The sequence below is a fragment of the Protopterus annectens genome, chromosome 9.part0, assembly GCF_019279795.1.
Source record: "Protopterus annectens isolate FY-2018-M chromosome 9.part0, PAN1.0, whole genome shotgun sequence".
Lineage (NCBI taxonomy): Eukaryota > Metazoa > Chordata > Ceratodontiformes > Protopteridae > Protopterus > Protopterus annectens.
Window position 1 is genome coordinate 1519964977 of NC_056743.1, and position 21987 is coordinate 1519986963.

Here is a 21987-nt window from a genome sequence, read left to right on the forward strand (position 1 = left end):
CATCTGTCTGTGTGGTACCATCTTTGGGCCATGCCCATGGCTGCTGTGTGGGGAGGCATGTGCCACAGATACCACATTACCCTGGTCAATGCCCTCTGTATGCTGTCCATCACCTAGGGACATTGGTGACAAAGAGTGTATTGGCAGGATAACTGTGCACATTGATGGGGTCGACAGCTGTGTACTGTCAATCGGCTGACCAATGGCGGACCCTGGCATACCTTCCTGTGCCATTACACAGATGTCATCATTATCAGCACCCACAGCATCTGATTCAGGTTCCCTGCTACATGACACCAGAGCAGCACCAGAACCTGTGGGAGGGAAACAGGAAACACAGTTTACAATGTCTACACATTACCAGTGATGCACACATGCACACATGCACACATGCACAGGTGCACAGGTGCACACATGCACACATGCACAGGTGCACAGATGCACACATGCACACATGCACAGGTGCACACATGCACACATGCACAGGTGCACACATGCACAGGTGCACACATGTACACATGCACAGGTGCACACATGTACACATGCACACATGCACACATGCACACATGCACAGGTGCACACATGTACACATGCACACATGCACACATGCACAGGTGCACAGGTGCACACATGCACACATGTACAGGTGCACAGATGCACACATGCACACATGCACAGGTGCACACATGCACACGTGCACAGGTGCACAAGTGCAGACATGCACACATGCACAGGTGCACAGATGCACACATGCACACATGCACACATGCACAGGTGCACACATGCACACATGCACAGGTGCACACATGCACAGGTGCACACATGTACACATGCACAGGTGCACACATGTACACATGCCCACATGCACACATGCACATGTGCACACATGTACACATGCACACATGCACACATGCACAGGTGCACAGGTGCACACATGCACACATGCACAGGTGCACAGATGCACACATGCACAGGTGCACACATGCACACATGCACAGGTGCACACATGCACAGGTGCACACATGTACACATGCACAGGTGCACACATGTACACATGCACACATGCACACATGCACAGGTGCACACATGTACACTTGCACACATGCATACATGCACAGGTGCACACATGCACAGGTGCACACATGCACACATGCACAGGTGCACACATGCACACATGCACCCATGCACAGGTGCACACATTCACACATGCACAGGTGCACACATGCACAGGTGCACACATGCACACATGCACAGGTGCACACATGCACACATGCACAGGTGCACACATGTACACATGCACACATGCACACATGTACACATGCACACATGCACACATGCACAGGTGCACACATGCACCCATGCACAGGTGCACACATGCACACGTGCACACATGCACACATGCACAGGTGCACACATGCACACATGCACAGGTGCACAGGTGCACACATGTACACATGCACAGGTGCACACATGTACACATGCACACATGCACAGGTGCACACATGCACACATGCACACAGTTTCACACAATTGTACAGTACTCAGTATGCATGATATCAACACACAGACACAGACACAACTACATGCATACAAAGAGCACTACTAAGTGAGCCAAATAGTACTATTACTATCAAGACTATTACAGGAATTGTTAATACACACTCACCAGCATGGATAGGCTGCATTGCTGTTATACCAGAGGGACCTGCAGACGTGAAGAAACTAATGTCAGTGGGCACAACTGTGCCATTGTTACTGAGTATGATACAGGTCAGTAGTACAACAGTCACCTTTCACAGGTCAGCTGCTAATATTGAGGATATCCCACTTGCACATTAAATACTATGGTGACAGCTACAAACCAAGGACACACCTCACACATGCATTAACTACCAGTGTACACAACAGTCAACTATACATATGGCATATTACCTGCACATTCACTGTCTTGCTGCTGCGTGGCTCCAGCCTCTATCATAATGCATGTCTGCTGCTGTTGTTGTTGCTGGCAGACTGAAGCCACTACACTCATGAGTAGTCCCTCCAGTCTGGTGAGTGGGGGATGTGTAGCCACCCCACCACCTGTGGCGACCTGTTGCCTGTGGATATCCGACGCACGCTGATGGACATGTCTGATTAAATCACTGCAGTGATGTCGTACCTGCTCATATGTCCTATTATGCGTGCCTATGTCATTTACCCGACGGACAAGGTCTTGCCACAGTGCAGCCCTCTCCTGCTGATTCTGGCTGGTGCGGGAAAAGAGTATTGCATAATACCGCACCAGGCTCTGGTGTATCTCCTCATCCTCAGCTGTGGAATAAGTGGGATTCCGCGGGTGGGCCATGTACCTGAGAAAGAAAATAACCTGATATCAGCAATATATGTCAGCAGAATTTGGCACACATACTACACATGCTACTCGACTGTTATGATACAACATATCTCACATATATAGCATCTGTCTGTCTATTGGTGGATACAGATGTAAATGGCCAGGTATCAGTGCTCAGCCAGCAACTGTGCAACAGTACCTGGCACACTCCATATGACATACTACCAAACCCCAGCAGTCAGAACACTGATTCAGGTCAAGAGCACCTCCTCACTCTGGGGGTTTGTATCTAGGTACTGTATGGCCTACATCATCAACTACTGTGAGCTGACCACACACTGATTGCCCTGGATATACATATCCCATCTCCACCACCAGCACAAATGACTATAGTGAATAACATTACAGATGCAAACTTTACACTTTGTAACAGTGACATGGTATCCTTTCAGCCCACTAGGCCAGTGGCAGATACAACCCACAATGCTGACCCCTACACAATTGCTTTCTACAGACATCTCCGAGAATGCATGGATCATGCAATCCCATATATGACCAAGACACTCTCCACAAAGGGACAGCATCCTGTCTGGTGGACCCCAGCCATAGACAGATTGTATTACAGAAGATGGAAGCTACTGCAAGACAGAGCATAATTCCATAAAGGGAGGGCATGTCTGAGCAGCACTAGTAAGGATCTATTTTCCATCATACAAACATCCATGGGCAACTTTGAGAGGGAAATCAAGAGGGACACTACAGATAACCAGAAGGCCTTCTTCAGTTATGTTAGCAACCTGGTCAGAATCCATCCTCTATGCCCATAGTTAGTACACAGCAACAAATATTTCACTGACACCACAGATATTGACAACATTGTGGCAGACAGGTTCAGTGCAGGTGTCACCCCCCAAAATAAGACATAGTTATCCCAGCTGACTGTAACCTCCCTGTCATCACAGATGTCCAGGTGAGAGCCACCCTCAGGACAGCAGAATACACAACATGAATGGGACCTGATGGTATCCCCAGTTGCATGCTACATAAACTCTGACAGGAGCTAAACACACATATAGAAGTGCTATGTAACACTAGCCTGACTACAGGATATGTACCTGTACACTGTGCACAGCAGCAGTGGTTCCACTCCACGAAGGAGGCACCTCAACATACCAATACAATACAACACAATACATTACATTACAATACAATACTATACAATATGCTGTTGCCCCTGGGACTACAGCAGCGTACTGTTCTGCTACCCTGACCATTGTGACACATGTGGTGTGATGGTACCCGCTGCTTTCACACAGTTACACAGGGTGACTCATATGGCATATTACCTATCTGACTAACATTCAGCAAGGGTATGTGTGACATGTACTCATGGGGAGTCTTGCTTCTTAACACTGTGTGGTTTATTGCAGGGTATGTCTTATCTGTGGGTAGGAACTTTTACCTCCACATTTGCATTCTATTGCAGTGGCACAGACGACACACAGCAGTCATTTAGGTTGTGGATGGTGTGAGGTGTTACTATGGTTGTTGGACATCTGTCATGGGTGTGACTTACATATGTAAATCTGGGAGTGGTAACCTCTATGTGGGTAGTATATGTGTACTCTGTGGTGTTGTCAGTCACTGTGCATTGGTAATGTGTTTGAGTGCATTGTCACAGTGTTGTACATGTCACTCTGTCCTTCTCCATATCTGTAGCTGTCATGTGAGGTCTATACCATGGCATCCATTATGTGGTGTGGAGGGGTACACCGACCTACATGTCCATAGCTGACACACCATGTTCGCTGACACATACCATGTGCAGGTATTCCAGGGATAGTGTGCCACTGTGAATATCATTGGGGCCACTATTGTACACATTTATGACCCTGTTCACCCCTGACACATGCAGTGGTGGGCAGCCAATCACATATCTGGTGGTTACTGGTGTAGGTGATTTGAAATGTGGTATGGTACTCTGGTTTTGACACTGGTGTTCACTCCATGCCTTTGTCACCAGGCACCTGTTGCAATACATCTGTACACATGTGCCTCACTCAGAATTTATATACATCTCTCTCTCTCTCTCTCTCTCTATATATATATATATATATATATATATATATATATATATATATATATATATATATATATAGATATATATATAGATATATATATATATATATATATATATATATATATATATATATATATATATATATATATATATATATATATATATATATATATATGTCTGTATACATATACACATATATATATTGATGTACATATATTGCTATAGATTTGGAAGGGGGGACACAGAGGGGTGAGAGTGACAGAGGGGTGGGACAGGGTGTGTTGAAGGTCGTCATCTACAGTCATACCTGTAGATAGTCAGATCAGTCTGTCTATGTATATGTATCTACATATATCTATATCTGTATGTGTGCATTACATATATATGTTTGTACAATATTCTATCTACATCTGTCTATGTATTCCTACATCTCTCTCTCTATGTATGTATACATATATGCATATCATATATATATATATATATATATATATATATATATATATATATACACACATACATATGTTGACATACATACGTATCCATATGATAGACAGGTATATCAACATGTTTGTCTACCATACTGTATACACACACTAACATACTGCTAAACATACATAACTGTGAAACCTACTTTGTACATGGCACTACAACCTACAATCAACCAACATTGATATGTGCACATAGATGCTCTCACATACAAATGTATGTACAGCCTTCACTGATAGTTGCTGTATGTCCCCTGCCCTTTACACATCTTCATATACATATGGATACAGACCAATGACACATATGGAGGGTTCACAGTATGTAGACCTTTATAGTATTACTTTACATTACCTGTGTTTGTCACAGCTGCTTGTGTTGCCGTCTGGTTCTCTGTCCTGCTGCTCCACTTCCCAGTTGTCAGCTTTCAGGTGGCTGTTGCTGAACAATTTGTTTGTGTCTGCTTAATTGCAATTTTCTCTGTCTCTGTCTCTGTCTCTCTCTCTCTGTCTGTCTGTCTGTCTCTCACGTCCTTCTCAGGGTGCAATGAAAGTATTGCATGTGTGGACTGGGAGTACAGCATACTTTTGTAGGTATCTGCATATGCCCATGTGATGGCCTCTGCACCAATTGTTAGCCAGCATTTGCTAATTGCATGCAGTCAGTTGTGTACTGATTGCAGTTCTCACTGTGATTTCAGAACAGTGCTATAAAAAGGTATGTGAGATAGGCGTAGCCCTTTCAGATTTTAAGGGCAGGGACCATGCTGTTATGCTGTGGACACTGTTCTATGAGTGTAAAGGTTGGTATCTCTCTCATATTTCCAGCTGTGTTGTAGATTAACATTCCTCCATTCATTTCTCCAGTTTCCTGTACTAACTGTGTATGTACACTGACACCTACAACTACTACTACTGTTAATGTGTGTGTGTGTGTGCTTTCCTTTCACTTTTGCTTGCACCTTGTTGCTAAGGCTTCAATATTTGCCCTTTACAGTCACTACTTGTATGCCTGCTAGGTGTCCTGACTGTAGTGTGCTGCTGTAGCTTTCCTATTTTCCATGTACATTCACACCTTGGAATACTTGCTATATCTGCTAGGGTGTTACAGCATGCAGTGTGGTCTGGCCATGGTGTGGGCCTTGACATCTATTAGGGTATTTGAGTATGCTGCTGAGCAGGCCCCAGAGACTTTCAGGTTCATCTGTTATCTGCCTCATGGAATGGTACATATCAGTGGGGTACACCCATTAAAATGTCTGGTATGCTGCAGTTGTGACTGTGGGTTAGCATGAGCATATGTATTACTACACTTTTTCTGCCATGCAAGTGGTGAATACTTTCAGGACTCAATGGTTACCATTGCATGTGTTACACCTTTCTGCCTACTGTTTGTACATTTCACATGGAGTCTGTGGGGCATCCCTGTAAGTCATTTACTGCTGCTATGTCTAGGCTCTTAACTATTCAAATATGGTGGTGTCAGACCCATCATGTGTACAGATATTTGCAGGATGTCCACATTTCTGCCTCATATTTTGGTCAATATCTCATGCGCACCTTTTTCTGGCAAATCACTCTGGGCTCAAGTCAGAATATGGTGACAAATATTCAAGTTTCAGACTTCATACCCTTCCAAACATCCCACAAAATGCAGACCCTGTTACTCTCTGAACTGTCTGCGTTTGTTGTAACATTATTTGTAATGTGTCCCTGGTTTTGGGCCTTTGCTCCACATATTTTATTACTTGGTCCAGATGTGTTCCTGTAAGAGGTTGTGGGGTATGGGCAGTGGTTATCCTGCTGTGAGTATGTGTGTGGCTTGCAAGGTGCTATAGTGACATTATTACCTACTAGCTACCAACTAGCATGGCTGTTTCTGTTCACACACTACTATTATGGAAATCCACTAGTTTTGATAGTAATTCTAAATGGCATGCTTTGTGTACTACACATCTATATTCCCTTTACATTCATTCCTACTATTACATGATATATTTATTTTAGCAGAGTGTTCTTATGTAAGAGTCATGGCTTAGTGGTAAGTCATGCAGGCTACTGTTTCTAAGGTCCTGGGTTCAGGACTGCCAGTGGGATTTTAGTTTGCTTCTGAACTGACTACAAGACCTGTCAATCAAAGTGACTAAGGCACTTTTAAGCAGTTGTAACCGGGTTAGCGCTGGTTTGTGCGGAGCTCACGCATGTACACTGGCATTAAGCTCAGCGCACATCTGCTTACAACTGCTTGAACGTGCTTACTCTTGCGCACACCCATGCTATTTTCTTTGAAAGAAATTAAAATGGGGAGACAGAAAAGTGGTGAAAAAGGGGTCACAAAGAGGGTAAGACAGTAGGGAAACAAGCGTGGGTTTTGCAGGAGGGATGTAGGTAAGGGCCATAGCTGCTCATTTCTTCATCAGCAACAGTTCTGCATATGTATGTAATTTGGTGTGACATTTGAAACCTTCCACCCCTGAGAGAGGTGTCAGGACAACAATAATACATGTTATACAGCCAATTGTAATTGATAGGTTCCATGTCCAGCAGACATGTGTGCGGAATGGGCAGCTATGTATGGGGCATAATTTTTTTGTGGGTACAGAGTGCCCTTTTTTTTCAGGTGAGAGTGGTATGTCAGGTGAAGGAAGTCGGTACAGCTGGGGAGGTAGGTTGGGTAGGTAAACAGACAAGACAAACAAGATGCATACAGGGGTGGTGTATGACACGTGTGGGGGGGTTACACAATTGATGGGGATGGAGGTTTGGATATCCAGAGCCCATGAGCCCACAGATGGCAACAGTGGAACTGATATCCCCACCCATAGGCAGTTGCCACTGTTCCTTCACTGTCCAGGACCGGGCTGTGCTGGGGGCTGTGTAGGTGGGGCAACAGGCATGCCCGTTAGTTGTGCCACCCATGCCTCGAGCTGGCATAGGGGCTCAAGAACAGAGTCCCGAATCTCCCTACGCACCACAGTCCGGACGCTACAGAGGGTGAGTGGTGGTTCTCCTCCGGCCACACTTGCAGAGGGGGGGTGAGCCCCATCCCCTGCAGCGCTTCCACCCACAGGTGGCACAGGGCCACCAGAGGAGGGTCCGGACTCGGCACTAGTGCCAGGTGTACTCGGCAGCTGAGGTGGGAGAGGTGGGTCCGCTGGAACCCACCTTCCCTGTCGTCCTATGTTTTGCATTATGTCATGACAGTTTGGGTTAGTGACATATAATACCATTCACAATTAGTTGTAACAGCATGCATTAGTTTCCCATTAACCAAACACCCAGATATTCACATCATTGAACAGCGTGCATAACACATGCATAATTTGAACAGAAATACACAGTCCAACAACATGCAGGGTTAATTGATGGCAACAGGCCATCAGGTGTGGATGTATGAACAGGGCAGATGCATCAACGGACATGCAAATATATATGACCCAACAGGACAAACATCCAGGGGTGTTAATTGTGATTGCACATACAATTTTCACGTGGAATGGGTTATATGTGGTTATAGGGTGGGGTAAAGAAAGTAATATTAACACCTTCGAATAACAATACATATGCTGTACATTTCTAATAGCTACAGTTATATACACACTACTGTTCTAACTACAGTTTCCTATATGATAACTATTTCAACTTGGTGATAGCACTGTTACTGCAACATCAATATACATTTTATTGTTCTTCATACACATTCATATCTAGCTTTGTTCAGCTACATCATCCTGCTACATTTGCTTTATATAGCTGTAGACAAGTGTGGATGTTTGGTATATCAGACAATCATCCTATCTGCATATTGCAGACTGAGAGCAACATATCCAGATTTTGGGATACACATTCCAGATGCAGCAACACTTTGAACAGATTTTGCTGTTTGGTTTTGAATCTCACATGCATTTCATTCTGTCTTGACTGCAGTATACTTTATTCAGGGGTTATTACTACTGTATTGCTGGATTCATGACACTTTCTCACACTCTCTCACTTGCTTTCATTTTACTATTCAGGATGGTACTTACTTCTAGGCTTTATTGACATGTTTTACCTATAGTTATTACAATCCTTTCCAGCAGTCTCACTTCTGTCATGTTTCAGTATTTCCACAGGGATATATTTCACACATGTGATTTCATCATCTTCTGCAGCTATACTTTTCAGCCTGCTGCAGGTTGTGTACTATTTTCTTACAGGTAGGGCATTTTTATTTCAGAATATATGTCAGAAAGTTTCATTTTTCGGTTTAACTTACAGGCTGAAACACACTTTTGTAATCAAGCAATACTTGCAGACACTTTCACACTGTTACTTGCACATTTTATTCCTTACTGACTACACTGCACTCTTTTGCTGACTGTCATACTTTTATATTTCTTTACAGTTACTGGTAGTGGATTACTGACCTGCCTGGTGGCACAACCACACCAGCCTATCGCCATAGGCTCTGCGGTTCGCAGAACGGACACCTGCAGCTGTAATATAAATGAAGTAATATTGGAATACACATCTCCATAATATCAGCTAGTTTAATTTCTTACATACATAATTAAATGTTACTTACTCAGTAGTGGGGCGTTGGGTGTTTGCCGGGCCTCCTGGATCCAAAGGTTCAGTTGGTCCTGCTTGCATCTCTTCAGGTCCGCATGGTGGTGACGGACATGCTCACCAGTCCTTGGAATCCCTGTGGCACTGGTGAGATCATGAGCCAACCGGTCCCACGCCTCGGCCCTGTATGCTCCCCAGAGGACCTGGCCCTGCATGAGTTGGGCCTCATGATTATGGACTAGGAGCCAGACCATGTACCTGGACTCCTCAACACCCCACCTCTGTGCTTGAAAGCAACTACCCTCTCCTACTCCTGTCATTATGCCTGCAGGTCAGTTCTACAATCGTTTATGTTGTGTATTCCCACCTATGGGGCTTATATAGTCCGTTTTTCCCACACATATCTGTGATTGACCATTTTGGAATTGTATCAACTTCAGTAAACCTGCATTGTCATGCTCTAGTTTGTATTCATTCCTATATATTAGCTATTATTGCATTTAAAGGTACTGCTGTCATGGCTTAGCGGTTCTGTACCTTGACTATGGTGTATAGTATCCTGGGTTCAAACCTGGCCACTGCTTTTTATTTTTCATGACTGTCTAGACATGCTGATGGGTGTGTCTGTGTAAAGGCAGTTTTGATACGGCTTGCTCAACGCTGCCCGTCGGTTAGCCTGTTTGCGCGATGCTCAGCTCCGCACAAACAGGGTATGCTGCTTTAAGCCTCATTTGGCTATCAGCACGCATATTATGCTCAGCTCAGTTAGGGGCACATAGATTTAGCGTGTTAGACCACTGCTCAGCTACGGGCACTCATTTTGCACCAGTTAAACCACTGCTTATCTACGGGCAGATGCACTCACTCTGTTAAACCGTAGCTCAGCTATGAGCACATCTGGCATTTTTTATTCTTTTGTTACCTCACATTTCTTCAATATAAATGGGCTATTTCATTACATTTTACATAAATTGTGGTTTTATGTGTACATATTTGTCAGGGACTTGTTTCCTGCTTATTTTGCAAAAAAAAAAAAAATTGGTGTTGTGGGGGCTCGAACCATGAAGGCCTGCTTTTCAGCCAACATCTCTAGCACTATGCTATTGCTTCCTGGCTTATTTTGCATATTTAGTTCTTATATGCTTTCCCACTGACTGCTAACTGTAGCTGTGGCACACCTGGACAAATGGCGCACTCACGGTTAAACATCTTTACAATTTAAAAAAATATATAACATGTTCATTTATATATTTTATGTTCATAGTCTGTGGGGGCATGTGTTGTGTTGTGTTTATTCACATTTCCGTGGACTCTGTTGTTGGTGTTTACTTTGGGCACTTTTACACTTCTGGGGGCATGTCCGCTTGCAGGGCTCGGCCTACGGACATGCCCCCTACTGTCTTACACGGACCGTGTTAGACTTAGGTGTGATTCAGCATGCTCTCATGAATATGCAAAGCATGCTGACATCACTCCGTTTAACTGCAGCCTCCGTGTAAGAGTTATAACTCTTACACTGAGGCTTCGTGAATCCTTGCCATTGTCAAAACAATTCTGGCTTATGCAATACAGAATAAAGCAATGATTTTACTCTGTAATGATGACATATATGAAACTTTGTACTTTGGAACTGCTGATGGCAAATATAAACAATGCAAAGATTAACGTCTTAGCTCTGCCATATACTGTTAAAGTTACACTACACTACCTTAACTTATATTTCAAAGGGTGATTTTTTATATGCTTGACCATGATTCAGTTTTAATTTACTACATGCAGTTTGTTCAAAGATCCTTAAAAATTATTTATAAATATTATAGCCCAGATAAGAGTGGTTTGACTTTATATGAAATACTTGCTTCAGCCTTTCCACATTATTCTGTTATGTTTTAACAAAGCCTAAACAAATAAAATTAAAATAATAATATGCTAGTTTAATGAAAGTAAATAAGTACAAATGTTATAGTTTGCAGTACCTGGTTTGAAGTTTTTCAACATTTCTTTCCACAAAAATAATGAAAAGCAATATTTATTAATATCAAATACAGGGGGTTCTTCAAGCATTGTTTTGCAAACTGCACTGCACCTGTAAATAATAAAAGAAACACTCTTTACGATTACAATTATTGCATTTCATTGTTACTAATCAAAAATAATGTATAAATTGATATAGGCATACAGAATTGGATTAATCACCTGTGAAAAATGTCTTCTGTGTCCTAAAGGAAAAAGAAAATAAACAAATAATGTATGAAAAAAGGAAAAAATATTATAGACATTTATTTCATACAAAAAGTGAGGATATTAGAAAAAAATGTCAAGTATGGAGACCAAACTGCTTCTGCCTAATTACTCAGGACAGCATTATTGCATGAGTCCTTAAAAGTATGTTAGTTTCACCAGGAAGTCCTAACACAGACTAATAAATGAAGCCAAAACTATGGACTAAAACGCAATACCAGAAAATGTATAATAGTATCCTTTGGGAAGACTGCTTCCATTGGAAACTACTACATTGATAATACACCCCTAAAAGTAGAATCATTGGTCAGGGATTTGGGAATACATGTAGACAGTAACCTGCCGTTTGACCATCATATGTCCACAACATTAAGGAAATCATTCTATATTGCAACTTATAAGCAAGGGTATGGCATCTAGGTGCAAAGATGTCATTGTTCTACTGTACTCTGTCCTTATCAGACCAGTCAGTGAGTACAATACCCCTTCTGGTATGTAGATGACCAGGCATATGCAACAACTGCAGCATCCACAAAGACTACTCACACAAAGAATACATGGTCTCAACAACATGTCCTACACAGATTGCTGAGAAGCGATCTATACTTGGCCTACAAAGCATCTTCTGATCCCTCCTTGCACATCTACAAAACAAATAGCATCAGAATTATCCAATCTAAGGACTTAAATCACATCTGCAACATAAATAAGATGTGTTGGAGGGACTGCTATATGTCCAGAGATTACCTCTTTTTTTGGAACAGGCTTTTCATCCAAGTGAAGCTGAGTTCTTACCTAACCAAATCCATGTATAACTTGAACAACTGGATGGGGAACAGGACGTTTAGCCCTGGTCTGGCACCTATGCCCAAATCTGCATATACCCCTTAAAATAAAACTGCAGTATCAAAATTTGTTAGTTGCATTTAGGAAGAATGACTAGGCTTAAAAAGGCTTCCTGGGGTCAGTGGCCCAGTAATCATTTCTGAATCTATTTGATAAAGTCTCAGAAGTTCCTGCTTCACATGCCATACACTTTCTAAGCTGCATATAGAAGCTTTTAATGGTTGTTTTTTACTTTACTTTTGCTTATTAAAGATATTTTCTGAAAAGGCAGGAAAATGAATCATCTAATGTTTATATTGAGAGTGAGTCTAGGAAAGTATGGAGTTTGCAACAGATACATATATAATAAAATGCAATGTAAAATTATTAGTATTTTTGTGAGTCTGCAGGTTCAGCCCAATAATTCTCCTTCCTTCACCCAGTTGACTCATTTATTCCTCCATCAGAGGAAAGCTCTCTATCACATTCATTCTTTGTTGGAGATGAGAGACAAATATTTGGGAGTAGGCCAGTGTGCTGATCCAGCAGATTGCCCTATTCTGACACATTTGCAACTTGTGTTCTCCACCATAGCTGCTGTCAAGGGTTGCATGCAAACTACCATGTATACCTTACCTCTGTGCTATCCTATCCACAGATTTGCATAGTGGATATGCTAGATGCCTTACTGCACATGATATACTTGCATTCCTGCATGTATCACCAATATAGTGAATCAAGCTTCCTTTCTCCCCCAAGGACTGGTTAGGTGGCATTGGTCACTCACATCCATCCCCACCTGCCTGGTCCCGCCAGCATCCTTACTGCTAGTTAAAGGTGGGTCATTTGAGGTGCAAATAGGGCTTAACCCTTTGTGTAATAGACCTGGCAACTGTAGAATTATTTTGTAGTTAGAATTGTCTTAGGGTGTTGCAGTGTCAGCTTATCTATTTTCATGGAATGATTTTCATTTAAAAGTGAGTATTCAGATGAGTTGCTGATATATCAGTTTCACCTGCCTTGATGAATAAAATGCATGGTCTGTATTTGCTTATGATTCCACAGTACTTTGCTACTAAGCCACTAGATTTCATAGGTTTCCCTGTTTTTCATGAATGATGCAAGCAACACTTGTAGGACTTATGTGAGGAAATGAAAATGGTGAACTCGGGTCCACCCTGTGAAAGACGCCTCATTGTGCTCCTTCTGTCTGACACAGTTCATGTTCTGCATCCTGTTCGCTGCCACAGTTGAAATAACTCATAGTGAGCATCACATTTCTACACCACTAGGCTAACTGCGACTGAGTTAAGAGAGATGGTGACAGCTGACTCGACACACTAATCCCATTTAAATATGGAAAAAAGGGGTTAATGATGATCTAGCACTAGGGAGCAGGTACTAGATGTGTTATCTAAGGTATAGAACACCACAACAATGGGCCCTGGTAACATCCCAGGATGCCACTTAAATAGCCTAAAGCATGAGCTATCATTACTGCTGAAGTCACTATTTAACCATAGCCTCCAGACAAGTTTTGTGTCAAGCAAATGGAGGACTGCAACAGTTATCTCTCTGCACAAGGGCTGTTCACCAACAGACCCAGGGAACTACAGAGCCATAAGCCTGACTAATCTCATATGCAAAGCCATGGGCAGAATTATCAAGGAAATAATTAATAATGGCATAGCGAATTTTCAGACACTGGATCCAGTCCTGTTTGGCTTTGTCAAGGGCAGATCATGGCTAGTGAACTGGTGGACATCTTTGAAAAGTTGCCAAGGAAATGGATGAGAAAAAAATGTGCATACTGCCTACTTTGACCTAGCTAAGGCATTTGATGCAATATCCCACTCAGGCATTGTAAACAAAATCATGGACTTTGGCATAAACCCTTATGTTATGTGCTGGACAGCCAGCTGGCTCTCAGATAGGACCCAGGAAATTTGAATAGGAGAGACCATCTCCACAAAGAGGTTTGTCACTAGTAAAGTTCTTCAGAAGTTGGTGCTGAGTGGACTCCTTTTTGATTTTTACTTCTCTGAAGTCAAGGTCAAAGTCAAGAACATCTGGTCTGACTAAGTTTGCAGTTAATTGCAAACAAGCAACAGTCATAGAATCCCCCAAGACACCAATATTCTACAGGAAGGGGTAACACAGACAAATTACTGGTGCCAAAACCAAGGTGTAAAACTGAAAGCCAAGAAATGCATACCCTTTGGGAAGTCAGGCAACCTAGGAAATTACCTTAGTGACAACACACCCCTAAGAGTAGACTCAGGGATTTTGGAACATATGTAGATAGTAACTTGGCTTTTAACCAACATGTGTCTAAGGTAGTAAGGAAATCATTCTATGTTGCTCATCTCGTATGCAAAGGTATGGCATCTAGGTCCAGGGAGGTCATCTTTTCTCTGTATTTGGTCCTCATCAGACCCATCATTGAGTACAAGACCCCCTTTGGTCCAGACACATGAAGCAAATAGAACATCCATAGAGGTTTCTAACAAAAAGAATACAGGGCATTAACAACTTGTGCTGCACAGATCACCTCAATATCCCATCTCTGTATCCTGTTTCCTACACACTGTTGACAGGTGAACTTTGCTTGGCAAGCAAGGCTAATACACTCAAGTGTACCAGCCTTTGATAGCAATTTAGTCAAAAACAAAGCATTTACTGCATTTTTTCCTGTCTGTTTGAAAAAAAAAAAAAAAAAAATATTTCTCCTTTCCTAAACTTTACTTGCTAGTTGTTCCAGTGATCAGATTTTGCTGATCCCTGGGCTTTGTATTTGGTTTCTGTGTTCCTCCATTTTCTTGTGTGGCCAGAGGTAGTTTCTTTACTCACCAGTGGGAGTGGGGAGTACTGAGCTGCTTGTTTGTCCTCAGAGGAGTGGTTAGAAGCAGCAACTTGTAATTTGTTGGCCATTTTGGGTCATTTCCTGTTTTTTCCAGCCCCCTGCTATAAAGCATACGTTGCACACTAGGGCAGCGCCGGTTAGCAGATTTAAACTATTAGGGCTACCTAAAGTTCACTCTTCAAATTTTCCCTTAAAACTACCTTCCTCAAAGTGTACTACTGTTCTATTTAGTGTATCCTACAACTATAAATTATCTCTACTTGACTCCCAAGTAGATTATTCTCTATCCGTATAGCTAAGCACTTGCTCCTACAGTACTTATCACCTCGATACAGCACTCTTGTTATAGAAAGTACCCCAAAAAAAAGCAAACCCCATTTCTCGGTCACCCACATCCCCAAAACCTTTTTTTAAGTTTTTCTGTCTATTCCTTCTAGCATGTCGAGGGATCAGTTGCTAATATCCTCTCCTGCTCAGCTGGTGAACCTGGGATTATTGAGGCAATGTTACAATTGCCTCATGTACACAGACAACCCTCTCCTCCTCCCACAAAACACAAATACATGCGAGATGCAACTATACGGCCAAACTGGAGGCTGAGCTCTCTCAACATAGGACTGGCAAGACCAGACAGGAGGAGAAGGTAACCACACACACTATAGACCCAGTCTCACATAATACCATCACAACCTCAAATCATACACATAAACACACAAAGACATACTCGAGGCTCTGATCAAAAATCTACCAAAACAGCAGAGGCCACCAAAGCAGACACCCAAACAACTACCACCTCAGAACACAACACCTGCATCACATAGACCACACAGTCAGAGTGTCAAGCAGTCACAGCCCTTAAGGCCAAACACTATGCCAGACACACTAGTCATTGGTGACTCCATAGTCAGACACACTGACATCCCGCTCACCAGACTGAGTAAGGAGAAGGTCACAGTAAGCTGCCTGTCAGGTGCTAGAATCCGCCACATAACGCATGCACTCAGGTCTCTCAACAGCAGGTACAAGTACGACTCAATCATTGTCCACGCTGGTGTAAACGACCTGAGACGTACCTGCCTGGACTACATGAAAAGAGACATAGAGGAGCTCTCTGATTATGTAGCCCAGGCAGGTATGACCCTGACCTTGAGCAGTATCCTACCTTCACCAAGAATGATGCCACAATACAGAGATAAGATGATCAGCTTTAACAATTGGCTTAAACTCTGGTGTCATTCAAAGGGGATCCAATGTCTGTCTGCCTGGGATGACATGCTGGACAAGCCATGCTGCTTCGCAAGGGATGGCTTGCACTTGTCACCCTGGGATTCGGATTTTGGCAAAGGCTCTTGCCACCCCATAGTGCCTTTTTTAGGCAAGGCTCAAATTCTAAACCTACCACCCTAGAACAAAACAAAGAAAAAAAACTAAGGGTAATGCTGCTCAATGCCAGAAGTCTCAACCTCAAGATGCACTTTTCGAGGCCCTTCTCAGTATGGAGAACATCGATGTCTGTGCTGTGACAGAAACCTGGTTCAAGGCTCCTGAGAGCACCCCAGCACTATCAGGTTTTACCTCATATCATGCGTTCCGGCCACAAAACTCGGACAATACCAAGAAAGGAGGAGGGGTATCCATATTCATCAAGGACACCCACACCTCAAGATTGGTGGCATCGCACGATGCATCAGAAACCATCCAGGTGCAATTAACCATAGGCAAGACTGCTCTGCAAATTGTAGCATGTTACAGGCCACCCTCGCAAACTCAGGAACCTCACATGGCCTTCCTGAAAACACTGGAGGGATAAATGTATCTCCGAACACCATCATACTAGGTGACTTCAACTACCCTAATATAGACTGGGAGCACTACTCAAGCCCAAACACTCTAGCCCAAAAGTTCCTGGAATTCATAAACTCAAATGCCATGGAACAACTAGTCACCATCCCCACAAGAGGAGAGAACATACTTGATCTCATCATCACGAACATGGGAGCACAATGTTCAACGCCAGAAGTATACCCCTCACTGGTGAGATCTGATCACAAACTAATCTCGCTGGAGGTCCTCATCCCGCCCCACCTGAAATGAAAAGACCACAGTAAAGAACTTCTAGCCGACTTCACACTTCTAAAGACTAGTGTGGTCTCCTTTAAGGCCCTGAGCCGGTGGTTAACATTACTCAAACCGCTGAATCACTTACAAATGCCTTCTACCAGCACCTGCAGGGCTGCATGGATCAGGCAATCCCAAGCAAAACAAAGACTCTTTGTACCAAAGGCAAGCGTCCATTCTGGTGGACCCCAGCCATAAACAAACTCTACAATAAAAGGAGAAAGCTACTACAAGATAGAGCAAAATCCTTAAAAGGTAAGACACCGCTGATCACTATAAGTAAAAAGCTAAGAGCTCTCATAAAATCATCCAAAGCTAATTTTGAGAAAAAAATAGCTAAGGACTCTAAAGACAACCATAAAGCATTCTTTAGCTATGTCAGAAACTTAGGAGGAAACTCCCAGATATGTTCAGAATTAGTTCAAAATGATGTGAAGATTACTGATCCTACAGACATTGCCAACATACTGGCTGACAGGTTCAGTGCAAACTTCTCCCCACCCTCCCAGCCTAAAGAAGAGATATCTATACCAAATGATTGTAGCCCCCCAAACATCTCCAACGCTCAGGTGAGAACTGCTCTCTCCAAGGCAAATAAAACAGCATCCATGGGACCTGATGGTGTCCCCAGCTGTGTGCTCCATGAACTCAACGAGGAATTAAACCCATAGTTAGGACAGCTGTTTAATCTTAGTCTCACCTCCGGATACGTACCCAGGGAGTGGCGACTGTGGTCCCACTCCACAAAGGCGGTGCCTCCACCGACCCTGGAAATTACCGTCCCATTAGCTTGACAAGCCTGATCTGCAAAGCCATGGAAAGGATCATAATGGATCTCATAAATAAAGACAGTGACAGAACCCACAGGGTCAGAGTTGCTGGCGCCATGTCAGACTCTAAGCCTGTCACAAGTGGTGTCCCACAGGGCTCAGTCCTGGGCCCACTCTTGTTTGGCATCTACTTTTCTGAAGTACAAGCAAACACAGGAGGGTTATGGCTGACAAAGTTCGCAGATGACTGCAAACTGGGCGCCGTAGTTGAGAACACATCCGACACAGACATCCTTCAGAAGGGTCTCACAGAAACGGATAACTGGTGCCAGAGCCATGGCCTCAAGTTAAATGCCAAGAAATGCATAGTCATACCCTTCGGGAAAAATAAGGTTACCCCTAGCTACCATATAGGTGGCAATCCCTGAACACAGAAGAAGTTATTAGGGACCTGGGAACCCAGGTTGACAGTAGCCTTTCATTCAACACTCATATTGCTAAAGTAGTTAGGAAGACCTTTTACATTGCCCACCTTATCATGAAGGGATTCACATCTAGATCAAGGGAAGTCATAGTCTCCCTATACTCATCACTCATCAGACCAATGATCGAGTACAATGCCCCATTTGGAATGTATCTGACCCGACACTTGCAGCAGCTGGAGAGGCCACAAAAGTTCCTCACCAAAAGGATAAAGGGTCTCAAAAATCTGTCTTATGCTACTGAAAGAACTCCAGTTATATTCAGTTGCGTCGCTTGCTCAGAGGTGACCTATGCCTGACATACAAGGCCATGTCAAACCCAGATTTGATGAATATGCTTCATCTCAAAAAATCTAGATCCCTCAGAGACACAAGGGCGGGTGACTTAAACCTCGACACGGTTATTAATAGGATGTGCTAGAGGGATAGATTCATCACTCAAAGACTCCCTATGCTGTGGAACAAAATCCCGGTTTATGTGAGGCAGAGCACCTCGCTGGCCTTGTTCAAGAGGAATCTTGACCAATGGATGGGAGATCGCAGATACACCCCAGGGGTTACCTCAGTGTCACTGCTCGACAGAGGCACAGCTAAATAATGGGCATAGTTTCTCCAAACTATGGGGTGGCGTAAGCCACAAAAAACTATGGGCTAGGCTTATAAATGCCCTCGGGCAGATAGCCTAGTATAAACCTATGAACCTATGAACCTATGAAGACCCATTTGCATATCCACCTTTAACCTTGCTTGCAGTATAAATAGGGTATGTTGGAGGGATAGGTATGCATCTCAGAGAATTATCCTTTTCTGGAACAGGCTTCCCATCCATGTGAAGCAGAGCTCTTCCCTAAATGTATTCAAGTGCATCCTGGACAAGTGGATGAGAAATCAAAAATTCACCTCTGGTGTAGCACCTATGCCTCTAATGGACAAGGCAGCCTATATAACTGCCCAAGGGTATATAGATCTCTTAAAATAACCTTCAAGCTACAAGTACTCGCAGGATACATTTAGGATTCATGACTAGGCTTATAAGAGCCCCAGTGGTCATTAGTCTAGTATACACCAATGAATTATTTTATATATTTGCTGACTGAATTATTTTATATATTTGCTGGCATTGTTTTTATGTTTCTGATCTGTACTGAAACTGATCCCCTACCCCCTATTCTTGTGGTGGTGTTAAAGTTTATAAAACTGGTCTAACAGCTTTTTTATCTGATGGCTTCAAGGCTTGCTGATTTAAAAATAGTCCCTATTTGTAAATTCCTGCATGCACTGTTAGAAACTCCTTGTGTTCCGACTGAAGAATGCTCTTAACAAATCTGGAAATATATCGCTGATAAGTTGGCACTTCTTTTCAGAGTTCTGCATTGTCTTAATTTTTGCCTGACTGAATTATTTTATATATTTGCTGGCATTGTTTTTTGCTTCTGATCTGTATTGAAACTGAATTTCTCCATCCCACCCACCTTATTCCTGTGGTGTTTGTTATAGTTGGTGGATTTGCAGTTGCTCACCGCTACTGTAAATTTGATCTGGGACACTCCTCCCAGTCTAGTGTTCATTCTACCTAATACACAGAGAACATTTGAGAAGGCTAAACCACTTACGTTCTTAACCTTAAATTATCTTCTGCTCCTCCTTCCTCCCCTTGCACTTTACTAAAAAAAAAAATCTCCTTGTATTCTGACTGACTGCGCTTCTCAGCTGATAAGTATATTTTTGGCACTTTTTAACTGTTCAGATTTGAATACTGTATCTGTTTTACTGTACCTGTTTTAATTTTTGAAAAAAAAAAAACAAAAAAAAAAAAACAAACAAACAAAAAAAAACTATTTCTCTACTCGTTTCCCAACTTTCTATAACCAGTAGAGTCCAGTTTTCAGATTTTGCTGAATTCTGGGCTTTGTAATTTTGCATTGCCCAGACCTTACTAAAATAGAGGGAAGCTTCTCTGTTCATCAGTGAGAGTGGCGAGCTTTGAGCAGCCTGTCACTGGAGGAGTGGTTTCAGCTCAGACTCTGTAGTTTTTATTGGCCATTTTGGGCTATTTCTATCCCTTTAATCTTTCTGTTTAAAAACCCGTGTTTGCAACGTTCTGCATTTCGTGCAGCGCCATTTAACTAGGGTTAAACTATTCTCTGTGCCAGAAAGTCTGCTCTTCTAATTTTCCCATAGAACTAGCCAGTTTTCTAGTTTTAGCACTCAAAACTGTTTCTTTGTGCTCAGCACTTGTTTAAAACTTGTTGCAAGCACTAAATAATCTACAAATTACTGCAGCACTCAACTTTCCTCACATGTTAGAAGGAAAACAGTTTTTAGTACTAAAGTTAATAAGCACCTACCCAGGCACGTCTAAGGGCCAGCTCCCGGTATTTTCCCCTGTCCACCTGATGAATCTGGACATCTTGGGGCAATGTAGCAATTGCCTCATGTACACTGACAACCCTCTCCTCCTACCACCCAACACTACAACCTGTGAGAGATGCACTTATACAGCCAAACTGGAAGCCAAGCTCTCTCTAGTCAAGACTGTACTAGACAGTCACCACACTCAACATATAATCCATCAAAACCTACACCACCTAAACCCACACATAGTAACACAAAACACACACCTACATTCACAGAGGCTCTAAATAAAAATCTGCCCAGGCAACAGAGATCTCCAAAGCTGAAATGCAAGCAATCACTATCCCCCAACACTACCCAAATGACACATAGCCCACAAAAATCAGTGTGCCACTCAACCTCAGCCCATAAGGCAAAATAACGTACCCAACACACTAGTCATAGGTGACTGTATAGTCAGGCACACTGATGTCCCACTCATCAGCCTAAACAAGGAGAAAAGTACTGTCAGCTGCCTGTCAGGTGCCAGGATCCACCACATAATGCAAGCACTCAGGTCACTCCACAACAAGTACAAATATGACTCTGTCATTGTCCATGTTGGTGTGAATGACCTAAGACACACCTCCCTGGACTACATGAAAAGAGACATGGAGGAGTTCTTGGATCATCTAGCCCATGCAGGTATGACCCTAGCCCTGAGTAGCAGCCTGCCATCACAGTTGGCTAAGCTTCTGGTGTCATTCTAAAGGGATCCAGTGTCTGTCTACCTGGGACTGCATGATCGACAGACCACAATGCTTTGACAGAGATTGCCTGCACCTGTCTCCCCTCGGATTCTGGATACTGGCTAAGGCTCTTGCCACCCCTATAGTGCCTTTTTTA

At 43.0% G+C, this 21987-nt stretch overlaps 1 protein-coding gene across 1 annotated transcript in view; it reads right to left on the reverse strand.

The window, feature by feature from the left end:
* The window catches only part of LOC122810965 (E3 ubiquitin-protein ligase TRIM39-like), a 218378-nt gene that overhangs the window by 31004 nt on the left and 165387 nt on the right, over window positions 1-21987 (reverse strand). The window contains exons 4-5 of the mRNA XM_044082493.1: window positions 11645-11667; window positions 11425-11534 (exon numbers count right to left, since the gene is read on the reverse strand). Coding sequence (XP_043938428.1) covers window positions 11425-11534; window positions 11645-11667 — 133 coding nt within the window. The remainder of the gene's footprint in view (window positions 1-11424; window positions 11535-11644; window positions 11668-21987) is intronic.